Source organism: Pinus tabuliformis, chromosome 9 (assembly GCF_031772625.1).
Source record: "Pinus tabuliformis cultivar Carrire ecotype Pingquan chromosome 9, CPIR1, whole genome shotgun sequence".
NCBI lineage: Eukaryota > Viridiplantae > Streptophyta > Pinopsida > Pinales > Pinaceae > Pinus > Pinus tabuliformis.
Window position 1 is genome coordinate 524,347,880 of NC_142307.1, and position 20,336 is coordinate 524,368,215.

The window sequence follows — 20,336 nt, forward strand, 5'->3', positions numbered from 1 at the left end:
CAAGTGTTTAGATCCTACTTGTAGTCTGACGCTGTTGTAGCAGTCCAGCCTCGCCGATCCGGATGAGCTCCTCCTTCACTTCGAAACCTGCATTCACTAACAATCAAACGATTAAATAGCACTTGACAATCTCATAAAATAAAACATATTTAACATATAGACCAAGGAGTACATGAAACAACTCATAAATAACAAGTTATTGAGAAGAATGGACTCATTTGCATTAATTGGAAACAAAAGGAACAATTACAACCTGAGCCTTGGTGTTGTGCAAGTCCCTCCCAGGGTCCATCAAGAGTTCTCCTTTACTTTGACAAAGCTCACCCACTTCCAAATAGAACAAGCAAAGATGGTAATCTCTCCTCACAAGCTTCTAAATGGGAGTCCTAATTCCAGCATCATCTACCCTTAGAAATGTTTAGCTTTCAACCTCTCCTCCTTCTGGCCCAATGCCTGTATTTATAGTGCTCTAGAGGAAGTTATTCAGGTCCACCATCAATGGGATAAGTCCCTCTTTGGATGGGATAGCTCCCTTATTGATGGGATAAGTTCCTCTTTGGTAGGGATACATGAACCATCTGGAGGCGCTTCATACACGTCAAACATACTTCTAGAAGCCTCTAGAAATGACCACAAGTAACTTTTTTGGAGTGAAACTTGCGCCTTTTGACCTTTACAGGGGTACGCACCTGCCCCTTTACATACAGAGCGTACAAGTACGCATTTTTTTGTGAACATTAGGTGCGTATACGCAGGTAAGGCCGAGAGAATCTGCGTACCCAGAGATAAACACATTTACTAAGACTTTCTCTCTTTTTGGAGTTTGACATGGAGAGCAGAGGCATAAGACTTGCCCAGGAGGATAGCATGACTGTTGATAGAGCCATACTAACTGTAAATAGCCATGGTGACATTTTTTAGTGTAACAGTAACTCAACTCAAGCTAAAGGAAACATAAGAAACAACTAGAAAAATAAAGAAAGGAATCCACAACACCATGGCTATCTCGGAAATGGCAAGGCTAGGAAAATCTACTGTCAATCCAAGCAATCCTCCATGCCAATGATAGATCATGACCAATAAACCACATGAATATGCCATACATATCAAAACTAGTGAGGAAAACATACATGAAACTCGGTACCTGCAAGCAAAACCCATTGTAGCAACTGATCCCAATGTCTTCTTGTACTTTCCTGCTCTTCCTTTTCCTTCTTGCTCCAAAACTTCAAGTATGCCACACTCCTCCAAGGTTTCCCCAAGAAAAATCTAAGTGTCCAAGAGTATGAGAGAGAGAGGAAATAGAAAGAGAGCTCCAAAACGAAATTGACAAAAGTATGTGAACTCATCCTCAGAAGCCTTTTTATTAGGAGGCTTCTATTTTCTTCATTTTTCATTATTTTCCTTCATTTTCCTCATCACATGAAACCTGTGACCTTTCACCTCCCTTTTCTCCTAATTTCCATTATTATCATAAATAAATGTGCCAAAATTCCACTTTTCCATTACAAAGTCTTTTCCATTGCCTTTGCCAATTTCCTTAGCCATTAATCAATCACCAGTGATCTATCACTATGCTATTGTAGGTTTTAACCCTATACAGAAATTACCTGCATACGAATTCTTAAAGAAAGAAAATAAACAATACGAGAGCAAAACCCATAAAACACATATGCGCAGAGATTTTTCCCTGGATCCCAAAACCGGGACTACCAGCTTGATTTTTCATTATTGTTCCTTTCAATGTTACAATACATATTTATACATGCCGAAGCATCCAATACCATGGACCGAAAAACCATCGCGTCCAATACCATGTGCCAAAATCATGCACAAAACCATAGGTAGGTTCGCCCAACCTAATATAGGGTCCAAATTTTTTTTACGTAGGTTAGTCGTGGAAAGAATATAACACAACCCAACAGCTATTTCCCAACATTCAGCTTGGAATACATGTCCCATGACTATGGTTATTATTTTTCCTATATAAACTTTTATTACATGGATTTTTGACTAGGGTTGTTACAGAACCCTCCCCCTTAGGGGAACACCATCCTCAGTGTTCAACAACACCTATAAAAAACAAGTTTGTTGTAAACAAAAAATACTTCCCATGGAGCTTTATAACTTAGCTCGTTGGAGTATTTACAATGATCATTATGTTGAGAATCAAACCAACATGAAAACATAAGAAGTATAACATCACAGTAACATGACACCCATACTGCTTATTGGATCTTTATAACATAGCTCATGGTGGTATTTACATCCATATACATATGTACATATACCAAACATCACCAAAACATGTACCAAATCATATACCAAGGACATATACCAAAACATCCTCTCAACTAGCAAATAAGGAAGGATACATAGCCTGCATCTAATATTCCATCTCCCATGTGGCTTCATTAGTCCCAAAGTGCTTACATTTCACTTTAACCTACTTGATTGCTTGGTTCTAGAGCATGAGCATATTTCTCTTCAAAATGCACTGCAGTTCCAACTAGAATTATCCTTCTGGCTCCACCTAAAATACATACCAGTCAATCACATGATCAACATCTTTCACATACTTCTTAAGCAATTACACATGGAAAATATCATGGAATTTCACTGTTGGACGTAGTGCAAGTTGATAAGTTATTGCTCCAATCCTCTCAATAATCTTGAAAGTTCCACAAATTTAGGGTGCCATCTTGGCACATGATCCAATCCGAAAGGAGATCTTCTTCAGTTTGATGTGCAAGTACACCTATTCCCCAATATGGAACTCCTTGAACAAACTATTCTGATTTGCATAGATTTTCTGCATATCCTGTGTTGCTTTCAAATTCTTCTTGATTACTTGCATTTCTTACTCCATGCCTGCCAACATGTATGATCCAATAAACACCTTGGTAACTAGATCACTCCAACTGCTGGGAGTATTGCAACTCCACCCATACAATGCCTCAAACAGACTCATCCTCAGTGACTCTTGGCACCCATTGTTGTAAGCGAACTATACCGATGGAAGGTACTCTTCCTACTTTCATTGTTGATGCATCAAATACATCCTCAACATGTCCTCCAATATCCTATTGACCCTCTCTGTCTGTCCATCTATCTGTGGATGATAAGATGTACTTAAGGCCAACTCTATTCCCAAAGCTACAAATAACTCCAAAAACTTGGAAGTGAACTTTGCATCCCTGTGTGTCACAATATTCTTCGGAAGCCCATGCAATCTCACCATGTCCCTAATGAATACCTATGCTACATCACTCGCTGAGAATGTAGACTTCATTGGAATGAAGTACGCTACCTTTGTCAATTTTCTTACCACTACCATTATAGAATCATGTTTTCTCACTATCCTCAGAATTCCTGTGATAAAGTCCATGGAAATGACCTCTGATTTCCACTATGGAATCAGAATTGACAGTAGCAGTCCACCTGGATGCTTACATTCTTCCTTCACCTGCTGAGAATCCAAGCACCTAGCCATAAACTTTGCTACGTCTTTCTTCAAATTTGGCTAATAATAGAATTTATTCACTGTTGTCAGTGTCTTTTGATAACCTGGGTGATCTAAATATGGTTTCACATGAAACTCCCTCAAGATCAGTTTCTTGAGCTCAATACTATTTGGCACATATATTATGTCCCTAAATATAATAAATCCATCTACCGTTAGTCGATATTCCACACCATGTGCATCTGCATTTGTACTTGTACCTATACCACTACCTGTACATGTACCTATACTTGTACCACTACATGTACATGTACCTATACCACTACATGTACTTTTACTTGTACCACTACCTATACCTGTACCTGTACTCTACTGCAACCTGTGCACAATCTCCATATCCAGTCATCCTACTGACTTGCTTGCAAGATCCTATCATGTAAATCTATCCTATGGGAGCTCATAGCTGCTATGTGATTGATCAGAAGCTCACAATTTGCCAAAAAATCAAAGTTGTCAGAATGATGTGGAACCTGAATGACCACTTAGATCTCTTTGTCTTGATTCTAGCGCAACTCGTTTCACAGAAAACCGATATCATTTTCTCAAGATATCACGTTATGATCATTTTTCCAAACAGACGAATTTTTAAAAAAAAGTATAGCCCAATCAAAAATCCGTACCACTGACATGGCACTGACTAAATAGGTGACATGGCAGGTTGACTAGGCAGTGGATTTTCTCCAGTGAATCAGAAGGTGACAAGTGTCACTCCATGACTGGTGTACAATGGCAGTGTTTTATTGGTGGGTTGATGGCCAACCACAGGCTGCCACGTGGCCCAACCGGAGGCTGCCATGTGGCAGCCCGAGAGGCCACTAAAAGTTGGTTCAATGACTAAGAGGAGGCCACAGGAATTGAAACTGGAACCTCCCAACACACAACACAACGCCTTACCATTACACCACACCTTGTTCCTTAACATGTATAGCCAACCACATATATTTGAATACGATCCGACAGAGATTTGGGGGGGAGACCACTAGCATAACCACTGGTGGCCCTCCCATGTGAACACATTTGACAACCGTGCAGTTAACGTTTGTCAAACTGAAACCGTTGGGGTAACAATTAATGTCACCATGTGACCGGTCCTAGAAACCGTGGAGTTGTAACTATTAGCAGATTGGGCGGGGTGGGAGTTAAGAGCCTAGCCCCGGTCCCATGCTGCCATGTGACCCGATTTTTCGGAGTTAAGGCCTTGGAGGTGAAATTAAGTGTCCTACAATTTTGCCCTCCTTTTGTGCAATTTGGCGCTCCGTTAGCGGATTTTTAGGGCAAAAATGTAGGACGGTTCCAGAATTTTGGGAAATTGTAGAGCGAATAGTGGGAAAATTAGGAGAGGTCATAACCTCTCCAGTTTTCGACCAAATTGGATGCAAAAAGAGGCTAGGTAGTCATTTTTGGATATTCTGGACTCATTGGAGTAGGTTTCAGAATCAAAGGAGTACTTTTAAATAGTTTTTTGCAGATTGAAGTCTATGGGTACCACGGTCAACCAAAGTGTTGATTTAATTTATGGAGGATTTTGAAGATGGAGATGACCTTGCAGGGGTTTTCCAACCTCCATGTACTTTCTGCAACAACTATTACATCATTGTTGTAGATTTTATTCCTCTTTTCTCTATTTGTTTTGGATAAGGGACTTGTTTATGTACTTCAAGTGGATTGTAGTATTGTTGATACTCTTTGAAGTTGGAGTATGGGGTCTTGGAGAAAGATGCCTTTGTTTGATGAGAGCTTACACATTTTACTATAGGTTCAACTCTTGCAAAAATTTGTTTCTTTGAAGTAGAAACTAACTATTCCATTTCTCAACACTTTATGTACTCTTCTTTTCTAAACATTGAGCATAATGAGAATGGGACATGCCATTAGAGCTGATCCAAGTAGGTGTAGCCCATGAGGGGTGAACTCCTTTAACAATGGTTGGTGTATTACTGATTGATGCATGCTTCCATTCAGTGTTTTGATTTCGTTTAAAGTTTCTCATGAAATTAACTTAAGAAAACACACATAAAAAATCATGTTTTTACTTGCTATTTTGGAGTACAAACCTCAAGCACATTTTTGTATTCTGATGATGATCTTAGCATAGAAAACTAATATTCCACATTCAGATCAAGTTGGTATCAAAGAACATGTTTTCTTTGTGCAAGGAGGAACTGACTGTTGTTTGCAAGTGAATGTGTTTTGAAGCTCAAGTGAGGAGAAGGTTTTGGAAAGGAGAGAAAGATTGTTATAATCTCTACCACCAGTTCTACCTCAAGTTGCAGAAGCTTAAAGAAAATCATGTCCCAAATAGGAGAGCCTGCAAGAATGTTAGAGGATGTGAAGGCTTTTAGAAAGGCTTTCTTAGACATGGTAGAAATGGTGAAAGTCCTCTATGAAGAGAGGAATACCAAATTTCAAATTGAAAGCTCTAGACCTCCAAGAGGAGAATGTTCTCTAAGGGAATAAGGTAACACGAATGGTGATAAACCACGATCTTCTCCACATTCTTCATGTTTTTCTACAACTCTTATGGAAGATGCTAGTGTATAAATTCCCTCAGAGAAAGAAGGTGGACAAGTTTGTACTTTTTGTCCACGTGATGTGGAGGATGAGATTTTATCAACACCCAAATTCAAGGAGCTGAAAGAAGAGAGCCAAAGAGTTCAATAGAACACATCTAGAATAAAAAGAGAGTTTGAAAACATCTTTGTATCTCAATCAAAAGATGAGGCAAATGGTAAGCATTTACATGCTTCTTCTTTACATGAAAGTGTTGATGTAAATTCATTTGCAACCTTTGAAAAACATAGTAAAGGCATTGATTCCAAGATCTTGACCAAGATGGGTTACAAGGGAGGAGGCCTTGGAGTGAACCATCAAGGCATTAAAAATCCAGTTGAGGCAAAGGAGACACCTAAATATGAAATCTTAGGCTATGTTGCAAAATAAGAATGGTCTTCTAGCGACATCTCATAGGTATCATGTTCCTTTTGCCATAAAAGAGGACATGATGAAGCAAGATGTTGGGATTTGAATCTAGAATTGGTACTCATTTGTTTCTTCAAGTATAAGGAGGACTTGAAGTGAAAAACATCTCCAAAGAGGACTGAAAATTTAGAAGAAGAAACGAAGCTAAGTTCTTCTTTCCATGCAAGTTCCTCACACAAGAAGCATAAGCCAAAGGACAACAAAAAGAGGTATAATTGTCCTATTAATTAAAATGCTTTTCATAATGGAAAACAAAATGATGATATGAATAACATGTTGAGGAATATGTTTCCATGTTCCTTTTTCCTTTCATCTAATCATTGTGTAGATAAGTGCTATAAAAGGAAATCAATCATCAAGAAGATGTTTATGTCTAGTGGAATTGAGATAAAGGGAAAATCTCATCCAAGGTTAAAGACATGTAAGCCAAGAGAACCTCAAAAGAACTTTTTCATTCACTGCAATATCAATGGGCATTGGGTCGAGAAGTGTTGGAAACTATTTCTAGAACTTCATCTTGGCAAGGGCAAGCAAATCATGCAAGCACCAAAAGAGGAAGTAATACAAGAAAAAGTGGCGCAAGATGCGACCATCCCTAAAGCAACTCCAAAAGAAGAAAAATTTCAAATAGAGGGTTCATTTACCTAGTTGGGTAAGAAATGGGCAGACTATTTGTCCAGCTGAAGTTTGTAAATATTTGTTTTGCACTAGTTGCATATCCCCATAGTTGGGCAATTTGTAAAAGTGATGTTCATAAATAAATCACTTATATGCAACAATGTTTTCTTTGGCATTGTTATGCTAGTTTGGCTTGTTGATAGTCAATTTGAATGGAAAATTTTGGAGTCAAGTTTATTCCACATTGTAAAATGCATTTCTATTTGTAGTTTAAGAAATCATTTTAAAACCGTTGTATGAGTAGTTGCACATTTAGTATATTACAAATGTGTTGAGCACTTAATTATACAAGTATTCACTATGTGAAACTTGTTTGGTTCATTTGTCAAAGTCTTTTTGGGATCTTATCCTTGATAAGGATTTTGCAGAAGAGCACCATGGGAATTCTTCTTGGGAGGGATGTTGTTGTGGATGGTCATAGTGACATGGACAAGCCGAGAAGAACATTGAACTTGAATTATTTGGTCGGGTTATATTTCAAGTTCAACTTGAGAAAGAGCCAAGACAAGTACAAGTCAAGGCACTACAATCATTGATTGGATCGAGTTTGGAAAAGTGAAGGAACTGTACCTTCAAATGCTGAACAATTGAAAGTGAACTTTTGGGGACCAAAAGTTTTCAGTGGGGAAGAGTGATCAGGAGCTCAAAATTTGCCAAAAATTCAAAGTTGTTAGAATGATGTGGAATGTGAACGACTGCGTAGATCTTGTCATCCTGATTCTCGCACAACCCGTTTCATGGAATACAAATATCATATGCTCAAGATATCACGTTTTGATCGTTTTTCCAAATAGTCGAATTTAAAAAGAAAGGATAGCCCAGTCAACAGTTCGTACTACTGACTTGGCATTGACTGAGTGGATTTTCTCCAATGAATCAGAAGGTGACAAGTGTCACTCCATGATTGGTGTACAATGGAAGTGTTTTATTGGTGGGTTGATGGCCAACCATAGGCTGCCACATGGCCCAACTGGAGGCCACCAAATGGCAGCCCGGGAGGCCACTAAAAGTTGGTTCAATGACCGATTCAAGGCCACATGAATAAAAAATGGAACCTCCCAACACACAACACAATGCCTTACCATTACACCACACCTTGTTCCTTAATATGTATAGTCGACCACATATATTTGAATGCGATCCGATGAAGATTTGGAGGGGGGGGAGACTGCCAGCGTAACTGCTAGTGGCCCTCCCATGTGAACACGTTTAACAACCACGTCGTTAACGCCTGCCAAACCAAAATCGCCAAGGTAACAATTAATGTCACCATGTGACCAGTCCTAGAAACTGTGGAGTTGTAACCGTTAGCAGATTGGGTGGGGTGGGAGTTAAGAGCCCAACCCTAATCCCATGTCGCCACTTGACCCAATTTTTCAGAGTTAAGGCCTCGGAGGAAAAATTAAGTGTCCTACAATTTCATCTGACTTTGTGCAATTTGACGCTTCGTTAGCAGATTTTTGGGGTAAAACTTTAGGACGGTTCTGGAATTTTGGGAAATTGTAGAGCGAATAGTGGGAAAATTAGGAGAGGTCCATAACTTCTCCAGTTTTCGAAAAAATTAGGTGCAAAAAGAGGCCTGGTAGCCATTTTTGGACATTATGGACTCATTAGAGTAAGTTTTAGAATCAAAGGATCACTTCTAAATATGATTTCTTCAGATTTAAGTCTATGGGTGCCATGGTCAACTAGAGTGTTGATTTAGTTTATGGAGGAGTTTGAAGATGGAGATGACGTTATAGGGGTTTTCCAGCCTCCATGTGCTTTCTACAATAGCTATTACATTAGTGTTTTATCTTTTATTCCTCTTTTATCTATGTGTTTTGGAGAAGAGACTTGTTTATGTACTTCAAGTGGATTGTAGTATTGTTGATGTTCTTTGAAGTTGGAGTATGGGGTCTTGGTGTAAGATGCCTTTGTTTGCTAAAAGTTTACATGTTTGACTATAGGTTAACATGTATATGGAGTGATAACTCTTGCAGAGGTTTGTTTTTTTGAAGGAGAAACTAAGCATTTCATTTCTCAGCACTTTATGTACTCTTTTTTTCTAAACATTGAGCATAATGAGAAGGGGTCATGCCATTAGAGATGATCCAAGGATATGTAGCCCAAGAGGGCTGAACTCCTTTAATAATGGCTGGTGTATTACTGATTGATTCATGCTTCCATTCAGTGTTTTGATTTCATGTTTAAAGTTTTTCATGAAATTAACTTAAGAAAACACACATAAAAACTCATGTTTTTACTTGCTATTTTGGAGTACAAACCTTAAGCACATTTTTGTATTCTAATGAGGATCTTAGCATAGAAAACTAATATTCCACATTCAAATAAGTGATTTACTTGTATCTTGATGCTAAGAGCATCAGCCACCACGTTCTCTTCACCTTTGATATACCTGATCTCAAAGTCGAACTCATTGATCGTGGCCAACCACTGAACCTACCTGTCATTCAAATTTTTTTGGTCAAATAGATACCACAAACCACTATGATCACTCATCAATACAAACCTCCTACCAAGAAGATAGTGCCTCCACATATTCAATGCATGTATGATCATTGCCAACTCAAGATCATATGGCGGGTAGTTTTGCTCGTGCTCATTCAATTTATATGAATCATAGCATGCCACGTGTCCCTCCTGCATAAGGACTCCACCAAGTCCTCTCTTGCAATCATCTGTATATCCTACAAACTTTTTGTCCGGATCTTCTATCTTTAACATTGGTGCATGTGTCAACAACTACTTGAGCTCCTCAAAATTGGCTGCAAACTCCTTTATACATTCAAACTTCTTACCTTTCCTCTGCAATGATGTGATAGGATAAGTTATCTATAAGAATTTCCTGATGAACCTCCTATAATGAACTACTAACCCCATGAAATATCTCACCTCATCCACATTCCTGGGAGCTACCCACTCCATGATAACTCTTACATTTTCTGGGTCCAATGCTATGCCAACCTTGAAAACCACGTGTCCCAAGTAGTGTACCTCAGTCCAAAAGAAATTGAACTTGTTGACATTAGCATAAAATTGATGATCTCTCACTAATCTCAACATTGTTGCTAAATTCTCAGCATGCTCTTCTTCATTTTTTGAATATACTAATATATCATCAATGAACACAATAAAAAACTTTTCCAAATACAAATGCAACACATTATTCATCAAGCACGTAAAGTAAGATGGATCATTAGTTAAACCAAATGGAACTACAACACACTCATAATGCCCATACCTGGTCCGGAAAGTTGTCTTGTAGATGTCCTCTTCTTTAATGCGTACTTGATGATATCCAGATTTTATATCAATCTTCGAGAACACTGCTGCTCCCTTTAACTGATCAAACAAGTCCTTGGTAACAGATACTTGTTCTTGATGGCCACTTTGTTTAACTACCTATAATCAATTCACAACCTGAGAGTACCATCCTTCTTCAAAAATAGTACCGATGCAACCCATGGTGATACACTTGGCCTAATGTATCCCTTGTCCAACATTTCCTTCAACTGCAAATTCAAATCTACCAACTCTAGAGTGATCATCCTGTAAGGTGCATTTGATGTCGGAGCTGACCCCAGCACCAACTCAATAGAAAAGTCTACTTCCTTGTGAGTTGGCAACTCTGAAATATATGTAGGAAATAGATCTTCAAATTTCTACAGAACTAGGTACCTTCTCAAAACATGTTCATCCACAACTTCATTACCTTTGCCACTAGAAATGTGCATTGCAAATAACACACACCCTTTCCTGTGACTACAATTTCCCTGCATAGTTTTCACCATTCTAACTGACGTTGCTTTCTTCTTACCCTGTAAGACTCTTTGTTCCTCATTGTCATCCAAGCACTCAATGGCTTTGTCATAACAATCCACCTTGGTTCTATGAAGTTACAACCAATCCATGCCCAACAATATATTGTATGATCCCAACGGCAATACATTCAAATGTGCTGAGGTAGGCATACCATTCAAATCAAATGCACAAGCTCTTACCCAATGATGAACTTGCTTCTTTTTACCTGCAACCAACTGCATTAACCAAGACTTTGCATGCACTTCTTTACTCAAACCACACTTATCCACCAGGTAAGGATAACATAACTATAAGTAGATCCATGGTCAATCAAAATAGAAACAACTCAATCACAAAGCTTACCGTCCATCTTGATAATAGATGCCTCGAGACTTACCTGTCTATTATCCAGCACTACATAGATCCTGGGAATACTCTTCCCAATATCTCCCACTGTCTGCACCTCCTGAGCACTATAGATCTATGGTCTACCACCCTGATGCTGTGTACAATCTCTCCTGCGATGATCTTTGCCACAAGTCCAACATTGTAAAGGCTTCTAACCTTCATCTTTGTTTTTCTTCTCAAATCGAAGTCACTGTCCTTTGTCACATGCATTGAACTTCTTAGATGGTGTTGCATTCTCTTTATTACATGTACCCTGAGGTCTTTCTTTCTTATTGTCCCAATTTCCTTTGTTCTTTGCATTACCTTTCTAGTTTGGATTAGTCTCAGATATGCGCTTTGATTGTTCATAGCAATGCTTTAGCTTTCGGATGGCCTCCTCCAATGATCTAGGCTCATCGAACTTAATCATGTCTTTGAATGCAATTGGTAATCCACTAATGAATATTTGAATCTTGGCCTTATCCTCCTTGAGGTAAGGAACATACCTCAGTAGCTCCAAGAATCTTCTAGTGTACTCCTCATCTTTCATCGATCCCATCCTTAGCTCATAGAATTATTTTTCCCTATCATCAAAGTATCTCTCTGATAGATACCTCTTTCGGAATAACGTTTGAAACTCACTCCAAGTTAACACCTCCTCATAAATGTCTTTGACATTCTTCACCTCTTCTGACCAATATCTGCTTTACCTTTAAGACTGAATATTTCTATTATGGCTTTCATGTTCTCTAAATAATCATGCAACCTAAATAACTTCCTCATACCAAGAAACCATGCCTCTGCATCCTATGATTTCTTCATCTCTGCATAAAATGTAGGTGTTTTTGATTTCTTAAACTTGTCTCGCAAATATCCCCTGTCACTCCTCCTGTAAGGATGATAACGATGTAGATCATAATGCCTATCATAACTAGAACTAGAATAGTACTTGTGTCTATCGCATCTCCTATCTAGAGTGTCCAAGAACCTACCATCTCTAATCGTGTCATCTCTATATGACCTATACCCACCAGGAGACTTACTGCCATATGCCCCATTAGTTATGTCCGCTTACTCATGGATGATTCGAATGGGTCCTTGTCGCTGCAATTATGACAAACTTTGAAGTATCACTGCATTTACATCTGCTTGTTTCTCCTATGCACGTATGATTATGTCATCGTCTGCCTTACAATTCCTTATTTATGCCTTTAATATTCTCAGTGTATCTGTCAAATCATAAGAGTTCCCAACACCACATTTCTCATCTGATCCATAGGGAGAGTCTCGGGAACTATAGTCTACCATCTTGCTAGTCATCTTTGATATTCTTCTTGTAAGGCATATCATGTCAGCTAAACCAAATAACAATAAACCAACGTACCTTAGCATAATTTGGGGAGGATACCTTGTCTGCAGGATCAACAAATCATCGTAATACATGTATAACATGCTAGCACTCAGTAATTTTCTGAGGTTACAAAAGAAAAACACCAAGGTAACCACAAACCAACTTTGGAAGCTAGAATCTAGCCCTGCTAGCTTTAGAGACGGCTCTCTGTAACATTTAACTTTGTTTGATTCAATATTACATTAGTTATGAAGTTTGGGGTTTGATTTATATTTGAATGGTTGGTTGATAACTAGATTTCCATTGGGCTATGGAGTCTGTTACATAAAATACAAATTGACTACAGTATCTACAGATAGATCTCACAGGGCAGGGTAGCCAAACTGAATGGATTCTTTAAGGTCTGTGAAATGGAGAAGAAGAACAGATTTAAGTTTCACTTTAAATATAGAGCATTGTTACCTGAATTCTATATTTAAAGATTAGAAGAAAACATTGAAATTAGTGGTAGCCGGGTGTAGAGTGTGGATTTGAAAAAATTATGCCATTTATTTATCTATTGAATAATTCAGATTTGGAAACAAATATGTGCAATAAACAGAGAAATATAAATACATAAGACGATAGATGCAATTCACCAACAACTTACACAAGACTCCTGTGAAAGAGCTTCTGTATAACTGTTAATGTGTTGATGCTTCAGAAAATATACAATAGTGTTCTTTTTACAAAAACCAACCCCTGATACTTCTGAAGATGAAGTATTTATAAATTAATTTACAAAATATCCTCAGATCTTCTAAACTAATATCAAATCCCAAAAAAAAGAATTGATTTACAAAATATTCTCTAATAATTTTTACAAAAATCTGAATAAAAATTATTACAAACAATATCTACCAAAAACATGTATATATTTCTCAAAATACAACTAAGTAATAGGAAGTCTATTCTATTTCTGATCTTTTGTTTAGACTTTAAAGTGAATTGTTGCTGACTATTGGAAATTTGTTGCTTCTTGGCATTCTGGTGGTGAGTGAGCCTTTCAATGAGCAATATTATTGTCTTGCTGACAGATGTGTCTCGTTGTCTTGCCATTCCACTAAATTTTGTTCTAAAACTGTTGTGCTGAATATGCAGTGTTATCCGTGTTTATCAGAAATTTCAACTAACAATATTACTCATACTCATACCCATACCGAGCATTTTAGCTTTTTGAATTCATTACCGAAAAGAAACGAATCTGCCACTACATGATTGGTATGTTTTATATCATGTTGTGTTAATCTTTGCTGTCATTGTACTGATAATCTTTTCTGGGCATTGAGTTTTGTTTGCAAAAACCTAAAAAAGGGGATTTTTTTTCTTCAGTTAAATCAAAAATTTCAACAATGTTACTTAGGTTTAGCTTTTTTGAATTCATTACCGTAAAGAAACAAATCTACCACTGCATGATTGGTATGTTATATATCATGTTGTGCTACTCTTTACTGCCATTGTACTGATGATCTTTTCTGGGTATTAAGTTTTGTGCTGTGAAAGCGTACCATAGTTTTAAGCATGCGTTTATATAACGCATTAAACCTATATTTCTAAGTTTTGAGATTGTGTTTGTGTGACCCATTAGCCTCATGTTCCGAGGAATTGGCAGGCAAGAATATAAAAATATTTAGTTAGTCGATAGTAATCTTATTGATCGGAAAGAGGTCTCATTTTACTGTGTTATCGGAGCTGTCATGCAGTGGGCAAGGCCTTTGGCTTGGCTAGCCTTGGCTTGAATTCTAATCTTGGCATGATAATGTGTAATAATTGTGCACATGTTAAAAAACAAAACGTATATTTAGAAGGACGTAGTCTAAGGATTATGTTTTTTACTCGGAAAATTATGGAAATTTGGGTTATATTTTAAAAATATCTGACATGGATTTTTATATGTTTAAATAAAAAGGGTCAAACCTTATAATTTTAGTTTTTGATGATATTAATCTAAATTCTCTTGACCCAAACGTTCCAAACTCCTATCCATACCAATGACTTTTACTCCATTTCGAAAACATTATCCATACCAAAACAAACATTTTTCAGTTCAGTAACCTACCGAAATCAAAGGAGATTTATTAAGCTAACTTATGATTGAATTTACATAAAGTTTTTTTTAGCTAGCCTTATAAAACATTACGCATTGCCTCTGTAAGTCATACAAGATTGTATATGGTCAATCATTACGTATTATCGCATTCACTTTAGAGATAGCGCGAGAATGTTTCCTATATAACCAATAACATTGTTCAGAATTTTTTATGCGTTGTAAACTGTGCAGCCAGTATTGCTGTTCAAACTTCCTAGTCGTCGATTTTCAACCTTCTGTTTTTCTTATTGTCATTGTCAGGTTTAAGCTCGGCCTTTTACTTTAAATATTCGCTATTTCATTTCACTTTACTTTAGCTTAACTTTAATAACATCAACGGAATTCGTGGGTATGATTACTTCTACTTTAGCATCAGCATATCTTGGGAATAGGATTTGTGTGGGCATTCCCATTGCTTTTACTTGTTGAGCATTATGGTATATTATACTTACTGAAATGGATATTCTTAACTGATGAACGTAACAACATTTTGATATAGTTTAACTATTAAAAACTAAATGTTCGCTATTTCATTTAACTTTCCTTAACATCAGCGAAGAATTCGTGGGTACGATTACTTCCACTTTAGCATCAGCATATCTTGGGAAGAGGATTTTTGTGGGCATTCCCATCGCTTTTACTTTATCTTTAGCCATGTCACTGGAATTCCTGAACGCTGATCACATTCAGTTTAGAAATAGCGCGAGAGTTTTTCCTATAAACCAATAATATCGTTCAGAACTTTTTATGCGTTGTAAACCGTGTAGCCAGCAGTTCATAGTTATCTTATTCTCATTGTGAGGTTTAAGCTCGGCCTTCTTCAGTAAGAATGACAAAGAAAAACTGCTGCTGTTCTTGCATCCTCTCCTGTTTTTCTTGCTTCTCAGCTACAAATAGTCATCATGCTTCTCCATCCTCCGCTCCCCCAAACGCTGCTTCTCCAACAGTGGATACCCAAGCCGCTTTATCTTCTTCCAGAGATGAAGAAGGTACCTCCTCCTCTGGCATTCCAGCTCCTGTAAAGCATTATGACTCCCAACTCCCTGAGTGTGCATCAGTTGGTGGATTCTCCCCTTCCCAAGTTCCATCACCTCCTCCATGTGCCCAAATTGAGCCTGCAAGAGGAGGTACGTCCGTTCCAACAGAGGTGCCTAAAAATGACATTCTACTGGATTCTGCCTCCAGACACTCCACTTCTGAAGCTGATGCATCTGGTAATGAGAAGGTTGGAGAAGGTGGCTCCTCTTCTTCAAGGAATGATGATGCTACATTTCAGACGGTGCCAGATCTTAGTAGCCAGGTAGTCAAAGATGTCGATGGAGAAAGTGTAGATCTAGATGGGCTGATGAACCATATATCACAGCTTCTTGACATCATCGAGGTAAGAGGGATGCCTATCTTTCATATTTTGTTTCATCTCGTATTTCCACACAGGCATCGAGGAGACTTACTTAGCCGATGGTTAGTATCCTTCAAGGTATCTCACAGCCATAGGTCTTAAAGTCATTTTTTGGACTAATTTATTATATATATTTTTTAAATATATAAATTATTTAGTTTACACATTTTAAATATGTTTAAATTTCGATTTGACTTGAAAATGAATTACATTCAGTGTCTTATAGCTTTGAATATTAGGATCATCTACATTTCCTATCCATTTATAAATGAAATTTATGCAGCTTCTTACAATCTCAAAAGGGATTAAATTTATTTTTATAATAGGTTATATTCAATAATCCTATTTATTATAGCTAAATGTATTTATATATATGGAGAGTGTATTGTTTTATAAAAAATAATAATAATAATTAAGATTCTATATATTAAGGAAGGTGGCCACAACTACAAATGGTTTGATTTGGATAATTATGAGAAATAAACAAATTATGTAGGCTCACTAAGATGTCATAGATTTGAATAGTAATATCTTCTTTCACTTTTCATCCACCTAATGATTCTCAGTGGTTAGGATGTCTTGTTCGGGCATCTAATGAGTTTTTATATTTAATTGTATGTAAACATGATGCTAAAGAGTCTCTAGACATCTTGCTTTTTGAAACTCCAATTATCTACTGCAAGTATTAACAACTTTAAGGTCAATGATTTCTCAATAGTATTTGTACTTTCTCTCAACTGTATTTTATACTCTATTAATGAGCATCATTCAATAAGATAATGTCTTCTGCCCCACATCTTGCTGACTACCACTATCAAAGTAACCATATGCTCTTGTTTTGTCTATTTTAATGCCTTTGTACTTAGATATTTGGAGATCATTTGAAACTCTCCAATATTATCCTACTTTTAGATTCACATTGGAAAGAGGAATATATCTAAATCTTAGAAGATTTCTACATCTATTGAAAGCCATATACTTGAAGAAACAATCCAAAGAAAAGATGGATATTTGGAGATCATTTGAAACTTTCCAATATTATCTTACTTTAAGATGCACATTTGAAAGGAGAAATATATCAATATCTTTGAAAAGTTTTACATATATTGCAAGCCATATAACTCAGGAAATAATCATTAGAAAAAAACTATTTCACTCTTTCTTTTCCTACAAATTTTGAAAGCCATATACTTGAAGAAACAATCCAAAGAAAATTTGGATATTTGGAGATCATTTGAAACTTTCCAATATTATCTTACTTTAAGATGCACATTTGAAAGGAGAAATATATCTATATCTTTGAAAAGTTCTACATATATTGCAAGCCATATACCTCAAGAAACAATCATGAGAAAAAAACTATAATCTTTTCACTCTTTCTTTTGCTACAAATTTTTAAAATCTTGGCCTACCATTTACTATTGCAAGATCTCTCTACCCCTATAGCTTCCATTTTTTCCCAAACTTTGGAAGAATATATACAAAATATTGAGAGTTTATTTATATATTATCTCTATTGTGCATAAAGTACATGTGCTTGGATCATGTCTAATCATTTTTTGAAGTACCTCCCATGCTAATGCCTTGTTTTTTATGACCAACCACATAAATACCCTTCTCTCCAATGGTACCCTTATCTTCTATAAAATATTGCAGTGCTCTATATCATCTCCATGTTTCTCATTTAAGAAAATTACTTAATAACCCAACCTAGTAGTGTAAATACAAAAGGCTAGATTCCTTGATTCTCATTTAAGAATATTGCTTAATAATATGTCCTAACAATGCATATACCAAAGGTTAGATTCCTTGATTCTCATTTAAGCACCACTTAATAATACTACTTGAAAATGTATATACCAAAGGCTAGATTCTTGGACCAAACCAATTCATCTTTAAGTTCTCTTATTCAAACATGGCTTAACTTGAACTACCTCATCTATGCTTTCCACAACTCTCTTTCGATTCCTTATATACCAATCAAATAATGTTTCCATCCTTACTATGATATACTTAGGGTATATTTAGGGTAAGGATCCCTACCTAAATTACATATCAATTTATCTTGGAGGGAGGCTATCATATTCTCTAGTAATCTAAAAACATCTCCATAGCTCATCCAAGAGTTAGCCCCTAGTCTAAACCGAGTCACCATTACCTACCTCCCAAGTCATTGAGTTCCCTATTAATGGAAAGGGAAATGCAATAGTTGTCTCAATTATATAAATACATTGTGGATAGATATTTTTGAGTTTATGATCTAATCTTTGATTGTTTAAGGTTCAATGTACTTCTTGGTAATTGCCTATTTCGAGGGTCTCTCTTTTGATACCAATATCCATTTATAATCCCATGGCCATCAATGCCTTACTAAAGTGATGGACATTTGTCAATCCATAACCCCATATGTCCTTTTGTTTGGCTATAGGCTACCATTTAATTAAAGAAATTCCATCTCTCTCCATTCTACCAATTGAAAAAAAAAAAAAAAAAAATCTTCCATATCATTGTTGGAAATATTCTTGTGATATAGGCTAGTGACACCAAGTGCACAAGAATTGCTTCCAACAATGATTTTACAAGGTTAACCTCCACACCTAAACAAATTATATTTTCATCCTTTTCTATAATCCATTTTCATCATTCTTTCCATAATAATTAGGCTTTGTGAAAAACCCTAAATAGTTGAAACCTATTTGAAGATCAATACTTTGAAAAGGGAAAACTTGAGTAATTTTCCTTACCAGTTCCTAATCTAACCTAGATAAAGAAACAAAGGACTTTTGAATATTAACCATCATCCTTGTTGCTATATAGTACAGAGAAATAATGTATTTTAGCTTGTTTGCATCTCTCTAGGAACCATTACAGAACAATATTACATCATCTACAAAAAATAAACATGTAAAAAAATGATCTTCCCAAATTTATTTATTTAAGAGCACCAATTATTTTTTCCTTTGGAATTTTAACCTATTTAGGCCTTCAATGGAAATAAAAAGGGAAAGTGGGATAATGGATATCCCTATCTTAATATTCTTGTATGTTTGAAGAAACTAGAAGCTAAATGACACATAGGTGGTGGTGGTTTGCACAAACACTAGTATTGCAAGGTTGAAGGGGGGAATTATTTGCACATTCAAGATCTTCACAGAGATTGATGAGTTTGATCAGACCAATGTTGTGCTCACATTTCATGGTGTTGAACCAGTTTTGTACCCAAATCTCTCTCTCGTTTCACCTTTGGTGTTCATTTCTTGACCTTGCAAAGTCAAACCTTGATTTTGATGTCTCACATTGTAGGTGTAATCACCAATATTTAGTGGTTTTAAGCCATGAAACCCTAAAGTGTCGTCCTGATGCGAAATTCTATTACCTATGTTGAAAGCAGAAACGGGGGGGTGGTCCAGGACTTAAGCCCCAAACTCTATAGAGTTTTCTATTTGTGCTTTGATTCAATTAAACAAGAACTAGATGACAAAATTTTCCAAGCCCAACATATATAAACTATTTCAAAGGGAAATGTATAGTAAGAATCGAAGAGAGAAACATTTATTTCATTATTTGGAAATATTGAAAATTCAAATGATGTTTGTAGAATTGACCACTTTATCTATTTTCTTGCTTGCAGGAGTCTCTAATTTACATATATATTTACAAATGAGAAAAAATATCTTGTAATTGAAAAGGGAGGTCATTTGCCAACAATGCTACATATGTACATTTCTAGAACTCAACTAACTAACTAGGTACTTCTATACATGTAAGCAAAACTAAAAATTCTTCTGGCTTAAATATCTACAAGGATTTTTCCCTCATGGGGAGAAGAGATCTATTTATTGGGATGTGTTGTAGTGGCTACAACAAACCCCAAAATTTTCACATTACATATTCAAACTTTTGGGCCCCCACTCCTTTTCAAGTTTTAATGGACATCCTTGTTATGTGACTTAGAACAACTCTCTAAAATATCCTAATAAACACTAGATGAGACCCTTGAGTCAATCTTGTCATAACTTACTTAAACAATAATTCCATGACCACAATCGAATTTGCATGATAGAGACTTTACTAAGATTGTAGTCAT

General features: G+C 36.5%; 1 protein-coding gene across 1 annotated transcript in view; it reads left to right on the forward strand.

The window, feature by feature from the left end:
• Positions 1-15,616: 15,616 nt before the first annotated feature.
• Positions 15,617-20,336, forward strand: part of LOC149149523 (uncharacterized) — a 92,700-nt gene continuing 87,980 nt past the window's right edge. The window contains exon 1 of the mRNA XM_089440837.1: positions 15,617-16,231. Coding sequence (XP_089296963.1) covers positions 15,680-16,231 — 552 coding nt within the window. The 5' untranslated portion in view covers positions 15,617-15,679. The remainder of the gene's footprint in view (positions 16,232-20,336) is intronic.